General features: G+C 48.5%; 1 protein-coding gene across 2 annotated transcripts in view; it reads right to left on the bottom strand.

Moving 5' to 3' along the window:
- The window catches only part of TPR (translocated promoter region, nuclear basket protein), a 196,935-nt gene that overhangs the window by 59,282 nt on the left and 119,995 nt on the right, over positions 1-17,658 (bottom strand). For both annotated transcript variants that reach the window (XM_069737241.1, XM_069737242.1), the window contains exons 28-30: positions 11,952-12,089; positions 7,080-7,211; positions 5,938-6,068 (exon numbers count right to left, since the gene is read on the bottom strand). In XM_069737241.1, the coding sequence (XP_069593342.1) occupies positions 5,938-6,068; positions 7,080-7,211; positions 11,952-12,089 (401 nt within the window). The remainder of the gene's footprint in view (positions 1-5,937; positions 6,069-7,079; positions 7,212-11,951; positions 12,090-17,658) is intronic.

The raw sequence follows: 17,658 nt of genomic DNA, 5'->3' as shown, positions 1-17,658 counted from the left end.
CGAAACTGCCCTGGCAAAAATTACTAATGACTTACTCACAGCCAAAGCTAACAGACAGTTCTCCATCCTCCTCCTTCTTGACCTGTCCTCTGCTTTCGACACAGTCGATCACTGCATACTGCTACAGATTCTTTCTTCCCGACCGCACTTTTAGCGTTTCCCACTCCCACACCACCTCCTCATCCCGCCCTCTCTCTGTTGGAGTCCCTCAAGGCTCTGTCCTAGGGCCCCTACTTTTTTCCATCTATACCCTTGGCCTAGGACGACTCAAAGTCTCATGGCTTCCAGTACCACCTGTATGCGGACGACACTCAGATCTACCTCTCTGGCCCAGATGTCACCTCTCTGCTGTCCAGAATCCTGTAGTGTCTGTCAGCCATATCCTCCTTCACCTCTCGCTTACTAAAACTCAATGTAGACAAAACCGAACTCATCATCTTTCCCCCATCTCACGTATCCCCCTACCTGACCTATCTATTATGGTAAACGGTATTACGCTCTCTCCCGCACCTGAAATCCGATGGCTTTGGGTAACTCTCGACTCTGCCCTGTCCTTCAAACTGCATGTCCAAACTCTTGCCACCTTCTGTCGCCTCCAACTCAAAAATATTGCCAGAATCCGTTCCTTCTTCAGCCCACAATCTACCAAAACTCTTGTGCATGCCCTCATCATCTCCCGCCTCGACTACTGAAACACCCGCCTCGACTACTGCAACACCCTCCTCTGTGGCCTCCCCGCTAACTCTCTTGCACCACTCCAGACTGTCCTCAACTCTGCTGCCCGGTTAATTCACCTCTCTCCTCGCTACTCCCCTGCTTCTCCCCTCTGCAAATCCCTCCACTGCCTCCAAATTCACCAACGAATCCAGTTCAAAATACTAACACTGATCTACAAAGCCATCCACAACCTGTCCCCTCCCTATATCTCTGAACTAATCTCCCAATATCTTCCCTCACTTAATCTCTGATCCTCCCAAGACCTCCTACTCTCCTCCACACTTATTCGTTCCTCACACAACCGCCTTCAAGATTTCTCCCGAATATCCCCCAGCCTCTGGAATTCCATGCCTCAACACGTCCGACTATCCACCACCCTCGGATCCTTCAGACGGAACCTGAAAACTCATCTCTTCAAGAAAGCCTACAGCCTGCAATAACCATTCTGCCGCCTCGCCATCGCCAGAGCCTTGCCATCGCCAGAGCCGCCGCCTCGCCCCTACCTTCTGCCTCCTCCCCACTATCCCATAGAATTTAAGTCCGCAAGGACAGGGTCCTCTGCCCTCTGTACCAGTCTGTCACTGTAAACTTGTTTACTGTAAACGACATCTATAACCACCCCTTTCTCATGTACAGCACCATGGAATTAATGGTGCTATATAAATACATAATAATAATAATGTTTAAAAGATCCATCGGGCAGGGATACTGGTAGGTATACCATAGGAGTTAAGCTGCTAGGTAGCAAAGTGTCTTGAGTTGCTGCCGTCATTGAACGTGCAGAGATAAAAAGATGAACCCTCAATCAACCATCCTCTTAACAGGGAGATGGAGAGGGATCGTCCGCCTCTACGCATCATCCATTAAATAGTGGCGATGCAGAGGGGGATTGCTCGGACGTCAAAAGGAGGGCGTCTCTACATCTGCGGAGATCAAGTCCCCTGGAGGACCGCGTTGACATCAGGCCCGGCTGTAGCAGAGTATACATGGAGGCGACAGTCCATGTGCTCATTTGATGATGGCGTGAGGAGATTGGTGTCCTTTGAACGATCCGTCGCCCAGAGTATACGTGGAGGCGACACTCCATGTGCTCATTCGATGATGGTGTGAGGAGATCTGTGTCCTTTGAAGGACCCCGTCGCCCTTAAAAACAGTTAAGCCAGGCATGGCATCTGGTTTCGCTTGAAGAGGTGTCTGTTTCTAGAGCAAGTCCATTTGTGATTGTTCATGGTGGGGCCAGAACCCTGGACTCCTATGCTGTAAAAAACATCAGTGTTTACCACTGCGCTGCAATGGTGCTCGCCAGTGAATCGCTTAAATCGGACGCTCGCTGACCAGGAAAATGGCAAATGCACTAGTAAGGAGTTTATCTCCGTTTGGAGTCCTTGTCAATCCACAGAGATTGGATGATTGTCTAAATAGGCGAATCCAGCTTGTGCTGAGGCTTTGGAGAGTCCAGATCCAAGGTCACCTCCGATTCAGATGCGGAGTCTAGTTCTCAGCAAATCATTGGTGAGGGAGATCAAGAAATGAAGCTCCCGTTTTCTAGATGCCTGTACATTTCTAGAATACTTGCGGCCCCTGCTATCCGACGGCTCCCATGTAGGAGAGGATCCATGTGTATTGGTCCTGCGAGCACTCCCAACCACAGCGGGTTCACATAGGGATACAATCTCCTGATCAGAGAAGCCATGGATTGCGGCAGTGACGAAGCCACTCAGAGGAACTAGCTGGGATCGGCGGCGGTGGAGGGCTCCTGCGCTAATTTGAAGTAGGTACTCTGGGAAAGGTGACTGGCTTCGGGCTGGTTATGCTAGATGCCTGTACGTTTCTATGCCTTTCAGACCAGGGTATACTGGTCATGTACATTTAAGACCAGGGAATGCTGGTTAAGTACCTTTCAGACCAGGGAATGATGGTCATGTACCTTCAAGACCAGGGGATGCTCGTCATGTGCCTTTAAGGCCAGCGTTAGGACCAGGGCCAGGAATGCTAGATATAGCGTTTATGCTGGTCGTGTGCCTTTAAGACGAGGTTTAGAACCAGGGAATACTGGGCATAGCGTTTTTGCTGGTCGGCTGGGCATAGTTTCCCAATGAATTATGCACGTCTGTATGCTGCCGGAGGAGGAGTGGGGGGGGATGGAGCAGCGTCTCCCTACACGGATGCTGAGTCCCCCGTCAGCATTAGATTAGTTTCTCCAGCGCTGAATACCGCCGGGTCAGATTCAGCAGCCGCTTCCGGATGTACACAGCTCATGTCCGGAAGCGGCAGGAGGAGAACATGCTGTGTTCTCGTTCTGAACGAGAAGCGCCTGAATAGGGGGTGGAGCTATAACGCGCGCCTAGCATGGGTGAAGGCTCCGGGTTGCGGCCTACATGAACCTGAAGCCTGAATTTTTGGTGGCAGCCAGCACCGAGCGGGAAAAAAGGGGAAAACGACCCTTTGCTGCAGAAAAGTAAAGGGTGTGGGGAAATCTGTGCCCTTGAAGGGACGTGTCGCCCCTAAGAATCAGCTCAGGCGTGGCATCTCACGTCACAGAAGAGGATACGGAGAGGCGACACTCTCCGTGCTTGCCTGTTGATGGTTCGGGGAAGATCGGAACCTTGAAAGGATCCGTCGCCCCTTCGTTGTTGAAAGTAAAATCAAAAATTTAAAAGGTAAAAATAAAATAATAAAGAGTTTTGGGTCTGAATAGCAGACCCGTCCGTGTGCCTCCTATGGATACTAAGCAAGAACACTAGCTGAGAGTCAGCAGGAGGGTGTATACTGCAGAGGAGGAGCTAACTTTGTGCTTCTGGAGACACGCACAGCCCATAAATTAGGCGGGCTCTCCTCGCTACAGTAAGGCTATGTGCGCAGGCAAGAAAAGAGGTGCAAAATTTTCTGCACAAAATCCGCATCTCCTGGCAGAATCCACAGCCACGGAATTGCAGCGGATTTTGTGTGGTTTTTATGCAGAATGGATGCGGATTTTCTGCGGATTTTGCCACTGCGGATTTCTATCATGGAGGGGTGCAGAAACGCTGCAGATCCGCACAAAAGAAGGGACATGCACTTCTTTGAAATCCGCAGCAATTCCACACTGATTTTTCCGCACCATCTGCACAGCTATTTTACCCCATTGATTTACATTGTACTGTACATCACTGTGGGGATCTGCAGCGTTTCTGCGCGGAAAAACACGCTGCGGATCCGCAGCAAATCCGCATCGTGTGCACATAGCCTAATGCCAACCATGTGGATGCTATCTCTGCCTTGATCACAGGGCATTAGATCTGTGCATCACATGCAGGGAGGAAACAGGCCAGGGCCTGCTCTCAGGTCACCGTACCTGGGTGTTCCCTAGGCTCTAACTCACACAGTGGACATTCCAGTGTATTGCTACCACATATAGGAGTACCTGCCGCTCCCATGGACTGAATTTGTTTAAACCTTTAATGGTGTAATAAAAACTATAAAATCAATGCAAACAAGTGAGTGCCGCATTTCTTCTTCAGCTTCCATTTATTTCATTCATTGTTTTATGCTGAGCACCTATTACCCGACATTTTGCAAAAATGCACGTTGGTCTAACTTACGGATCCACCATATAAAATAGCGCATATGACCCTGGTGCCGTTCTTTCATTTCTCTATGTTGGCCACATATAGCAGTGTTGGGAGCGGAATCTTCAGTAACATAGTCCCATAAGCCTTCTGCTTGCTGTCAGTTCTTATAAGTAGGAGGCATTTGAGAGCAGTGTGAAGCTGGAGTACAGGGAGTCTGGGAGCTCTGGTGTTCGAATTCTGCAATTATTCGCCATATGGACTCGTCTTCAATATTGCTTCTCTCCTTGTCTCTTAAGGTACCTTCACACTGAACGATATCGCTAGCGATCCGTGACGTTGCAGCGTCCTGGCTAGCGATATCGTTCAGTTTGACACGCAGCAGCGATCAGGATCCTGCCGTGATGTCGTTGGTCGCTGCAGAAAGTCCAGAACTTTATTTCGTCGCTGGACTTCCTGCAGACATCGCTGAATCGGCGTGTGTGATGCCGATTCAGCGATGTCTTCACTGGTAACCAGGGTAAACATCGGGTTACTAAGCGCTTAGTAACCCGATGTTTACCCTGGTTACCAGCGTAAACGTAAAAAAAAAAAACAAACACTACATACTTGCCTTCTGCTGTCTGTCCCCGGCGCTGTGCTTCTCTGCAGTGGCTGTGAGCGCCGGCCAGCCGGAAAGCACAGCGCTGACGCCACTGCTCTGGTTTCTGGCCGCTGTGCTCACAGTCAGTGCAGGAAAGCAGAGCGCCGGGGACAGACAGCAGAAGGTAAGTATGTAGTGTTTGTTTTTTTACGTTTACGCTGGTAACCAGGGTAAACATCGGGTTACTAAGTGTGGCCCTGCACTTAGTAACCCGATGTTTACCCTGGTTACCAGGGGACCTCGGCATCGTTGGTCGCTGGATAGCTGCCGGTGTGACAGCTCTCCAGCGACCAAACAGCGACGCTGCAGCGATCGACATCGTTGTCGGTATCGCTGCAGCGTCGCTGAGTGTGAAGGTACCTTTAGACAGGGCAGATATACGTGGAGGAACATGCAGATGGTGGAGCTGGGTGGGGAGGAGAGGAGTGTCACTGAGCTCACAGAAGGGATTGGGAAAGATATCCGGTAGATGGCAGGAAGTCAGAGACTGACATGCTGCCTGCACAGGGGAATGGCAATCCCAGCCTGACCACGTGACACAGCTTCCCATAATGAAAGGGTCTGAAATGTGGGGATGAAAGTAAGGAGGGACAAATCTAACTTCACTGATAGTAATTGGTGGTGAATTATTTATTTCCAAAACTTTTTCTACTTTCATTCTACTTTAAGTGCCAAGGTTTTTAATTTATTTTTTAATATATCTTATACAAAGAGATTATTGATTATTTTCTGGTTAGCCATTGAGCAGAAAAATATTCACATCGATTTTTCTGGCTAACACAGTACCACAATACAATTTGCTATTATACATCATTATACCAAGAGACAATTTTTCCCATGAATGTAGATTGTAAGAGACTGCGTTTGGCAGGACAAGTTGCAGATTTAATATTTGACCTCTTTTTTTGGGGTGTGGGGGAGAGGAAGGTGTTGGGAGGAGGGTGGAAGATGCACTTACATTATGGCACCTGTTTCTGGGTATTGAAGCACTAGTCCTAAAAGGATATATTCCCATAAAAATCTATTTACCTTGCAATCTCAGTCTTCAGTTTCCCAGTGTCTTCCGTCAATTGCTGAACACGTTTAGTATTAATCTCTCTTTCAGAAAGCAGCTTCTTATACTCTTCCACATCAGTATCTTTTTGTTGATTAAGTAAGTGCTTAGAATGAGGAAAAAAAAAAAAAAACAGTTTTACTTAAAGACAGGGAAAGACCATGCTCATTATCCCTTGCTGTGGCTGACCTGTCAGAGAAATAAAGAATCAGACATACTGAAATATAAGGCCCCCTTAAAGGGAATATGCCTGCAGGGTCCACTATCCTAAGCTGTCTATATGGGCATGCAGATCATAGAAAGCCAGGTAAAATGATGCATTGATATCCGTGGTCCGATGCCTTATTCCAGATGAATCCACATTTTTCTTAATATGTAAACAAGTTGTTAAGATCTATGGGTCTGACATATATCTACCCAAGAGTCGGCCTTCAGCGCTCATTTTAAATAAAAGGTTATTTTCCAGTGTGAGACATGGCGAGCAGACAGCTGTTAGTTATTACATGTCTCACACTGGTAACACCCCTTTCCTTTCATTGAAGAGACGATTTGGAGGCAGATTCTCATGGAGCTCTGGAGTGTTGATCTTACTGAAAGATTCCCTTTAATGGTTATATATTATGGAAAAAGTGGGAATCCCAGGAGATTCACTTATCACATCAGTAAATTATGGCATATTAGGAGAGCACATAATTAGAGGTCTGTGCTTAGTTGAGTAACAATCACCACCAGAAGAGAAGACCAGGTGAAGAGCAGTTTCTTGCTGGACAAGGGCAAGTGGATACTTCCATAAAGAAGCCTCAAACTGGGCCATGTGTACCTATTACCAAATGGAGGTATGGATCGCTAAATGTGTGTATTGCAAACAGCCTTCCCTAGGAAAGTGTCACATTTCAAACTGGAAGTACATTACTAGCAGTAGATAGGGGGGATAAAAACAAAACGATGGTAAATAAAAACAAAAGAAGATAAATAGGAGTTCACACATCCAGGGAGAATACAATTACTATACAATGTGGCATTTTAGCGGCAACAAACTACAAAGATCATATGGCAACAGAAACACTCATCGCAGTTAATAAATATTTGTGTTATAACTTGGCCTTCAGTTATATACCTGTGTTCGGGCCCTCCAGCGTTTCACATCTTCCTCCAGCAGTTTCTTCTCTGCCTGTAGCATACCACTTTTCTCGCTTAATTCAGAGTTGGATTCTTGCAGTGGTAATATATTTGCCTCAAGTTTCCGGATCTGAAATAAAGAATATGCAGATTGGAGGCATAGAAACAAAAGAAAAACACACATACACTCACAGGCCTAGACTGTAGACATAAGGTGCTCTTGCGTCCAGCAGTTTCCAAAATAATTTCAGATAATCTGGGTCCAAACAGGCGAGAGCCCACAACAGGAAAGTCTGCAAGGGTTTTCTGGAAGGCTGAATCTGTATTTCATGCCTTAAAGGGAACCTGCCACCAGCAAAAACAGGGATTGTTGTGTACTCACCATAAAATCCTTTTCTTCGAGCCAATCATTGGGGGACACAGGACCATGGTGTTATGCTGCTGCCACTAGGAGGACACTAAGTAATACAGAAAGAATAGCTCCTCCCCTGCAGTATACACCCTCCTGCTGGCTCCAAGTGAACCAGTTCGGTAAGGCTACTTTCACACTAGCGTCAGCCCGTCGCAATGCGTCAGGTCGACGTACCGACGCATCCTGTGTCAACGCAGCACAACGGGGGCAGCGGATGCATTATTACAACGCATCCGCTGCCCCATTGTGAGTTCCGGCTGCGCATGCGCGGTCGGAAATGGCGGACACAACGCACCAAAAAACGTTACAAGCAATGTTTTTTGGTGCCGACGGTCCGCCACAACATGACGCAACCGTCGCACGACGTGTGGCAATGCGTCGCTAATACAAGCCTATGGAGAAAAAAACGCATCCTGCAAACAACTTTGAAGGATGCGTTTTTTCTGCAAAACGACGCATTGCGACGTGCGTAGTACGACGCTAGTGTGAAAGCAGCCTTACAAAGCAGTAGGAGCTTAACATTTAACCAGGATCAACGATGTCAAATCCAAACCAACACAGAAAACCAAAGCCGTTAGGCTAACAGGGTGGGTGCTGTGTCCCCCAATGATTGGCTCGGAGAAAAGGATTTTACGGTGAGTAAACAAAAATCCCTGTTTCTCCTACGCCTCATTGGGGGACACAGGACCATGGGACATCCTAAAGCAGTCCCTGGGTGGAGAACAATCAACTGTAATATTGCTCCTTGTACCCACAGGTTACAGATGCATCTGCCGACGGTCGCATCTACCGAGGCCTGAGAATGAATTTGGTAATGTTTGGTAAACGTATGCAGACTGGAGCAGGTCGCAGCTCTGCAAACTTGTGCTGCCGAAGCTTGGCGCTTACTAGCAGGGGAAGGGTTAAGCTATGTTTCTGCAGCTTACCCAGGTCCTGAGTCTTGAGTCCCCTGGGGGGGGGGGGGGGGTGGTGCTATAACAGTGGTGATGCAGTGGGGAGCTGCATGGACGCCATAAACATCATGTCCGGCCAAGCACGTGGCTCCAGGAGAGGTAAATGGAGGGCTACACCATGTGGGCGCATGCTATGGAGGGGGGAGATCGGTACGCGAAGGAACCGTCGCCCGTAAAGTGAGCTCAAGGCTGGCATCCAATGGTGCAGGAAAGGGTACGGGGAGGGACGCCCCGCGTTCTTGCCTGTTGATTGTTCAGGGGAGATCGGAACCTAGAAAAGATCCATCGCCCCCATTCTCTCTTTTAAGGGAAAAATAGAATAAAAATAAAAACGGTGGGGTCTGAAAGACCCAAGTGCCTCCTACAGACACTAAGCAAGAACTGGTTCACTTGGAGCCAGCAGGAGGGTGTATACTGCAGGGGAGGAGCTATTCTTTCTGTATTACTTAGTGTCCTCCTAGTGGCAGCAGCATAACACCATGGTCCTGTGTCCCCCAATGAGGCGTAGGAGAAAACACTATTAACCTGCAGATATGGGCTTAATCAGCAGGTTAATAGCATTACTAACCTGCCCGGCGCCTGCACGTAGCCGAAAACTCCAGGGAGCTGCGCGGGTTCAGTCACCGCTTGGAGTATAGAGAGCGGTGACTGTAAAAGCGCCCCAGGTCCTGACTGACAGCCGGACATTATGCAGAGCGAGGGTCAGTCAGGGCTGGGGTGAGGGTTACAGCAACCGTTCTCTATACTCAGATTGGTGACTGAACCTTTGCTGGCCCAGTGACAAACTGAATGCTGCTGGAGAATAAAGTTCATTTTGTGCCCGGATAATTCAGAAACGTGCAGGTGCCAGACAGGTTAGTAACGCTATTAACCTGAAGATGAAGCCCATATTTGCTGGTTAATAGAGTCTTTTTCTGGTTGCCTTCAAGCCAAAGACCTCAGCATAACACGTTGCCAGGAGGTTTGAGCAGAACGTCTTGCCGTTTACCAGCAGATGAGGAATTTACCTTAGAGTGTAATCTGGTTGGTCAAGTCATAAAGTTTAGGAGCCTGGGCATTGGATAGGATGCCATGACAACTACATGGACCATGTTAAGATTGTTTTGTAGACGAAAGCGGCTGCAAAGAGCAAAAGTAAACATCGAGCCAGAAGCCTCAAAAGCTGACTTTTCCAGATACTCAATGCATTTATCTGTCAGCTCTTTTAGATAGGCAGCAACCATCAGTGGCAAGGCAGGGGACTTGGAAAGGTAAGGTACAGGAGAGTCCATGTTAAGGAAATAGCACATTTAGGGAGAAGCTCAGCCAAGAAGGGATAAATGACAGCCACTTGGGTCTCAAACAGTTGGTGCACTTCCCATCCCTGGAAGGACCTCGGAATGGCTACAGAAATTTCTATTGGTGAGTTTGGCCCCCTTCAAAGAGGACAAGAGCACTCGTTCTTCATTTATAAGGCATAATTGACCACCTAAACGAGGCTGTCAACTATGTTTCTCGATTAGAAAGTTCACCAGTGACCTAATACACATTTGAGTGAGAGGAAGGATCTTCCTCTATCAAGAAGTTGGCATCCGGGAAGGAAAATAAGTAGAAGGAACTTTGGGGGATGTGGCCAAAGAAGGAGGTCAGAAAGGGAAACTACAATGCAACTGCCTAGTTAGTTTCATTATCTGCTATGTTGAAGAGTCTATGCTGGTGAGTCTGACTCTCCATGTGAAGCTGTCAGAGTACCAGAGGGTACACCCTTCCTGAGTGAGGGGAGGTAGTGTGGTCTGTGGCGTTACTGGTGGGTGGGTGCAGATAGCAACCAGCTGGCCAGTGGGAAACATGCAATTGCCAACTGTGCATGCAAAAAAAGGCAACTAGTGGAGATTAGCCTGGCTGATGCTAGCAAGAAAGACAGAAAGAGATAGCTTCCAGAAGAAGGGGGTAACAAAAGGAGGCTGGTGTGAGTCCCTGAGATGGACAGTGCCGATCAGGCCCTGAAGAGTCAGTGTCGCTGGGTGCTGTGAGGTACTGGGCCGTTGGTTTCTCTCCGTTGTCACTGAAATACTAGGTGCATGCACCAATTAGGGCTGTGATATCTGAAGTGATGCAGACTTCTTTGCAGTGATGGATAAAAGATGGTGGGGTGGGAGAGAGCTTCAACAGGAAATGAGAGAGGAGAAGTTTTTGCGCGGATAGGCCCAGCTGCAAAATGGGTGAGAGGCCAACACAGCTGTCAGACTGCAAAAGTTCGAGGTTAAATCAGCGTATAAGGTCCAGCGATGGCATCACAGAAGTAGCAAATGCACATACTATTGGGTTATCCGGTGAAGCAATAGTACTGCTACGCATTTAGAATATGAGCAAGGAGGGCAGAGGGTGGGGAAAGTGACTGGTCAGGGGCAAAGGGAAAATGCTCAACTGTCCTGAAGTCCAGCACCATAGCTTTTCATCTTTGTGGTGGTGGTGGGGGGGATGCTGGGGTTTGCATGGTGCCGGTAGGTGGGCAAAGCCTGCAGAGGAAGCAACTTTTGTTATCATAGTGCCAGCCTTCTGTTGGCAGCTGCCAACACCCATGGGTTCTATGCTCCTCCAATAAAGCGTCCAAGGAACAGGAATCAAGAGCAAAGGAGGAGGTTGTCTGGAGAAGGGTTCACCCCAAAAAGCATGAACAATATACATGAGAAGACTGTTCTTTGGGATGGGAAGATGAGGCCCGAGATCCCGCCCGTAGTGCATTCTGATTTATACACACTACGGGGTGGGATCTCAGGCCTCGGCTACACGCAGGCGCGATATGAATTCCATCAGGTGATGTGAGTCGAAGAGCAGCGCAAACGGCGCATGTCCGAAAAAGAAAAGCACATCGCAGGTGCCCGGTACATAACTGAAGACAGAGGAGGCGACACCCGGAGGGGCTGACTGATGGCTGGGAGGCGTTTGTGTCTGGGGGAAAAGACGTGCCCCCCAGACAGACTAAAGGTATGACGCGAAAATTATAAAAATTAATATTGCAGCGTTGGAAGGGAGCACAGAAAGGAGAGCCACCTTCACAGAATGCAGCATTAGTGCTGAACAAGGTGGCTCTTTTATTTAAAAACGCCGGTGGGGGTGGGGGGTGACAGGTTCCCTTTAAATGCTCTCCACAACTCTCAGACTGTCAGAACAGCTGATGGATTCTCGGCTAACTCATTGTGCAGCCAGTAAGAGACAGTGAAACAGAGGCTAAAGAGTGCGAACGGTTACAATTTTAATGAAACCAAATTGCAGAAATGATTCTTAGCCCCAAATGAATGCATTTACTTTAAGTGTGGAAATAAACTAGTCTTCAAAATCATGCAATGAATTTACAAAGCCCCTTCTTACAGATATTTCTCCTACATCTATAATGAAAAACTGATCATATATTTATTGCATTTGCTTTTTTCCCCACATACTCAGCTGACTTATTTAAATAAAAGCACAATCAATTTCCTTTTGGCAGCAGCCATTTTGTAAAAGCAAATTAGGTAGGACTTACCTTGGCTTGCAGTTGCTGCAGGTCTTGGTCCAGCTTTTCTTTCTCTTCCCTTAATAATCTATTAGTTTCAATTATAACATTCATGGTTTCTGTTTTGCGCATTAGCTCGTCATGTTGAGCCATAGTCTTTGCAGTTACCTGTATTTATTAGAAAACAAAAAAAGTGTCAGACTGGAACACACTAGTCCCATAAAATGAGCAGTTTACCAATATGCCAATAACTTGTCAATAGAGGCCTAGAAGTGAACATAGAGAGTTGTTCAGATTATGCTTACAGTGGACTTCGGGTCTCTGTCAGCAGACCTGTCACTGCTATATAAATTATTGCAGCACACCGCATTATCAATATGAATCAACATACATAAGAATGACGTGTCCATCAACCCAACAGATCACACATCATTCATTGCTGAATTAAACCCCTCACAGCCATTTCTGAGCAGATAAGCATCTAGCCTTTTGTCATTACTACATCTTGGGGTAGGCAGGAAATTCCAGATTCTGACAATTCCAACTATATAGGGATTTTTGTGTACTCACCGTAAAATCCTTTTCTCCGAGCCATTTATTGAGGGACACAGACCGTGGGTGTATGCTGCTGCCACTAGGAGGCTGACACTAAGCGATACAAAGAAAGTTAGCTCCTCCCCAGCAGTATACAACCTCCTGCTGGCTCTCAGCTAACCAGTTCGGTGCAAAAGCAGTAGGAGATCAATAACATATGAGCGTATAGCATGTCATATTATGAGAGTATAGCATGTCAGATAATAAAAACAAGCATAAGCTAACAAGGGTGGGAGCTTTGTCCCCCAATGAATGGCTCGGAGAAAAGGATTTTAAGGGGAGTACACAAAAATCCCTATTTCTCCTTCACCTCATTGGCGGACACAGACAGTGGGACGTGCCAAAGCAGTCCCTGGGTGGGGTCAACATCAGATCAGGCCATGTGTAACCGCTACTTACAAGTGCGCCACCGCGGCCTGCAGAGTCCGCCTGCCCAGACTTACATCTGTGGAAGTGTGGGAATTATAGTGCTTCAAGACTGCATGCGGACTGGACGAATCCGCAAGCTTGCAGGTGTGCCTTGCCGACGCCTGGTGCCTAGAACCCTTGATAGACAGGGAGATAGGCTGACATCTAGCACGGAAGGACTCCTGGATGGTGAAACGAATCCACCAGGCTAACATGGCCGATGAAACGGCTAAACCCTTCCTGAAAACGTCAGGAAGCCTTCCTCTTACCGTCAGGAAGCCCAAATAAAGCGTCCAACCTTCGGAAGGACGCCGTCCTCGAGACGAACCTACTCAGAGCACTCACTTCATCCAGAATATGAGGAACTCATTCCATTTTGTGGACTGGAGCCAAAAGAGATGAGGGAAGAACTATGCCCTCATAACAGTGGTAATACAATACCACCTTGGTAACAAGGGATGGCCTGAGAACAACCTTGCCTTGAAGGTAATAAGGGAAAAAAAAGTCAAAGAGCAGAGCAGCTAGCTCCGAAGACTCGTCAGGGCGAGGATATCGCAGAGAAAAGGGCGACCTTCCCGGATAGTAAAGTCTGCCCGGATGAAAAGGAGTCTACTGTAAGCATCCTAGGACCATTAAGGTCCCAATGATCTAACGGTATGCGATAGGTAAGAACTACGTGTGAAAACTCCCTGTGAGAAGGTCACTACTTGCAGTTTTGCTGCAATAAGGCAGAAAGATACTAGCTCCGCAAACCAAAAAACTGACGTGGTCAGTGCAGATCTCGGAGGCTCACTGGGGCCCTATCTGCTTCCGAAAGGCTTTCGGAAGTAGTGAAAGGGGAGTTATGGAAACTGGTATCACGGAAGAACCAGGGCATGCAATGCGATGGCTCTTGGATCTCGAGGCCAAACCACAAACTCAAGTACATTGGCATTCAGTCTGGAAGCCATCTGATCTACAACTGGAGAGCTCCAGTGAAGGCAGATCTGATGGAAGACTTCGGGGTGAAGTTCCCACTGACTTGAGGCGGGACCCTGATGGCTGAATTTGTTTGCCGTCCAGAGTTCTACTCCTGTGATATACACTGCTGACATCACCGAATGATAGATCTCGTCCCATCAGAGAAAGTGAGGTACCTCGGTCATTGCGCCTGACCGTGGGTACCTGCTAGATGATTGACGTATAGCACCGCCGTGGCATTGTCCATTTGAATTCGGATGGGGTGACCCGCCAGAAGGCAGTGGACGTGCTGTAGGACTACCGTTCGGATCTCCAGAGCAATGATAGGGAGAAGACTGGCATTGGTAGTTACTAATAACCATTGTACTGGGAGAAAGGCCCTGGATGAAGAAGGAGCTCAGTGACTATCGTCTGTTTGACTTGCTGAAAATGAGAGGAGCGAAGGAAACCGCTTCCATTGTCACCATTTTTCCTCAGAACCCTCCTAGCAAATCGAATGAAATGAGGGGATGAGTAATCAAGTGCGCGAGCTCCCAGTTGAAGGGCTATGACCTTGTCTCGAGGGAGAATTACCATCCTTCTGGAAGTGTGCAGGATCATCCTCAAAAAGGATATCTGCTGGGCTGTGAATGAGGAGAACTTGTCTAAGTTTAGCTGGCAGCCCAGGTGAGAGGGTATCGCAAGTGATATAGACGACTCAGCGTAGTCCTGGAAGGGCGGCTAGACAGTCGACTAAACAGGGCAGGACGAGCAAGCCTCTAGGGTGCAAGAGAACCATGACATCCGCCATGACCCTTGCGAACACACTGGGTGCGGTAGCAAGGCTGAAGGACAAGGTCGTGACTTGAAAATGCTGCTCACGAATGGAAAAGCGAAGGAATTTTTTAAGAGGGTAAGCATCCCGAATGTCAATGGATGCCAGAAACTGCACCTTTTTCTGTTGAAGTAATGGCTGAGCAGAGGAACTCCATCCGAAGAAGGAGGACCATGTTAAAGGTTGTTAGAAGTTTGAGGTACAGGGTTGGCCTTACTTTTCGTTCCTCTTTTTGGAACCAGGATCCCTTAGATCTAGACTGTGCTGGACAACCCTTATACAATCCTTTGTCAGTCTCCCGCTCAAAAGATTTGATTGGCCAGTTGTTACAGGTGTGAATCAAGGTAGTTATGGTCTCCAGCCAAGAGACCATTGCTCTAGCAATCCATGCGGCGGCTAGGAAGGATAGAGCACTGAACCTGAAGCCGCAAGACAGAACGAACCAGATTTGCTATCTGACAGTCCGTGGTATTTTTAACTGATGACACATCGGGCAGGGGATACTGTAGGTATACCATAGGAGATTCTACCAGGTTAATCTGCCAAGTGGCAGAATGCGCGGTTGCATTCAGGAGGTCATAGTCTCTTGCCATCGCCGCTCTCTTTTGACGGAGCAGAGATAAAAATTAGGAAGCTCGATCCATCAACCTCTTACCAGGTAAGTGGAGAGGAATTGTCCGCCTTCTTGCATCATCAGCAAAATAGTGGTGATGCAGAGGGGGTGCTCGTACATCCACAGAGTTCAGGTCTCCGGGTGGACAGGACAGGTTGTCTGGTGTTAGGTCTGGATGCAGAAGAGGATACATGGAGGCGACACTCCGTGTGCTCATCTATTGATGGTGTGGGGAGATCGGTGGCCTTTACAGGACCCGTCGCCCTTAAAAATCAGGCCAGGCATGGCATCCCACGTAGAGGCTTCTGTCCAGTGAATCGCTTATCCGGACTGAATGGCAAATGCTCTATGAGGGAGTTTAGTCTCCTTATGAGGGACACTGCGTAGTCTAGAGCAGAACCAGAGTCTTCGTCAATGTACCGAGATTGGTTAATCTTCTCTGAAGCTCTGGCAAGTTCAGGCAATATCCGATCCATATTCAGAGCCTTGTTGTCATTAAATCATTGGTGAGGGAGCAGGAAACTAAAACCACCGTTTTCTAGATGCCTGTACGTTTCTAGAATACATGCGGGCCCTGCTATCTGACGGCTCCCATGTAGGATAGGGACCATGTATATCGGTCCTGCGAGCACTCCGAGCCACAGAGGGTACACGGAGGGATTCAATCTCTTGGTCAGAGAACCATGGATTGCGGTCAGTGACGAAGTCCACTGAGCGGAACTAGGTACTCTGTGATAAGCTGGGGTCGGCGACGGAGGGCTCCTCGGATTGATTATGCGCCCTTAAGACCAGTGAACGTTTTCTAGATGCCTGTACGTTTCTAGAATACATGCGGGCCCTGCTATCTGACGGCTCCCATGTAGGATAGGGACCATGTATATCGGTCCTGCGAGCACTCCGAGCCACAGAGGGTACACGGAGGGATTCAATCTCTTGGTCAGAGAACCATGGATTGCGGTCAGTGACGAAGTCCACTGAGCGGAACTAGGTACTCTGTGATAAGCTGGGGTCGGCGACGGAGGGCTCCTCGGATTGATTATGCGCCCTTAAGACCAGGGAATACTGGTCATGCGCCTTGAAGACCAGGGAATACTGGTCATGCGCCTTTAAGACCAGAGAATACTGGTCATGTGCCTTTAAGACCAGGGAATACTGGTTGTGTGCCTTTAAGACCAGGGAATACTGGTTGTGTGCCTTTAAGACCAGGTACTTCCTTACACGGGTACTGATGTAGAGTCGATGTGGCCCTTTAATGCAAAAACTGTCGCCCCAGTGTGAGCCGGCCGGGTGGACCAAGATGGCCACCGGGAGTTGCAGAGTTGATAAAATCTTGCAGAGAGCGAGAAGCAACAATTCGTGGGGCGGAGCACGGGCACGATATTGAATAGGCCCAAGCCGGGATCTAAATTTCTGTAGCCGGCGGGCGACACCGGCGGTAGAAGTGAGGGGTGTTCCAGGCGTGCGGGCACGGCTTCCGGGATGCGGCCTACACATCAGCTGAAGCCGGGGGCTAAATTTTTGCAGCCGGTCGGAGCGTTACCTCAGGGAGGTGGGCCAAAGGAAGTGGCTGAGGCTGCCTGTCAGCATGTGGATATCACTCTGAAGATGGATTCACTCACCATCGGTGAGCGTCCCGGCATGGAGCCGACACGGATGTGAGTTTCAGCGCTGTTCTGTGCAGCGTGGACGGTGCAGGGATAAACCTCAATCCATCATCCCTTTGTTAGGGAGGTGGAGAGGAACCGTCCGCCTCCTTGTGCCATCCGCTTTCACAGTGGTGGGACAGTGGGGACTGCTCGGACGCCATAGAAAGGGGGCTCTGTACATCCACGGAATTCAGTCCCCAGATGGACAGGGTCAGTTGTCTGCCATTAGGCCTGGCTCCAGGAGAGGATACAAGGAGGCGACACTATGTGGTCGCCTGTTGTTGGTGTGGGGAGATCGGGACAGTGAAGGAACCGTCGTCCTTAAAGTGAGCTCAGGCATGGCTTCCCACGTCGCAGGAGAGGGTACGGGGAGGTATACTCGCCTGTTGACGGTTCGGGGGAGATCGGAATCTTGAAAGGATCTGTCGCCCCCCTTCACTCCGTTAATTAAAAATTTACAGAAAAGTAAAAAATAAAAAAAACGTTGGGGTCTGAAACAGACCCGTGTGCCTCCTACAGACAGTAAGCAAGAACTGGTTAGCTGAGGGTCAGCATTAGGGTGTATACTGCAGAGGAGGAGCGAACTTTCTTTGTATCACTTAGTGTCAGCCTCCTAGTGGCAGCAGCATACACCCACGGTCTGTGTCTCCCAATGAGGCAAAGGAGAAAGAGAAACCGTTCCCATTCACACATCCAAAATGC

Source organism: Ranitomeya imitator, chromosome 8 (genome assembly GCF_032444005.1).
Source record: "Ranitomeya imitator isolate aRanImi1 chromosome 8, aRanImi1.pri, whole genome shotgun sequence".
NCBI lineage: Eukaryota > Metazoa > Chordata > Amphibia > Anura > Dendrobatidae > Ranitomeya > Ranitomeya imitator.
Note: the sequence above shows the minus strand (reverse complement) of the source record. Positions and strands in the feature narration are given on the sequence as shown.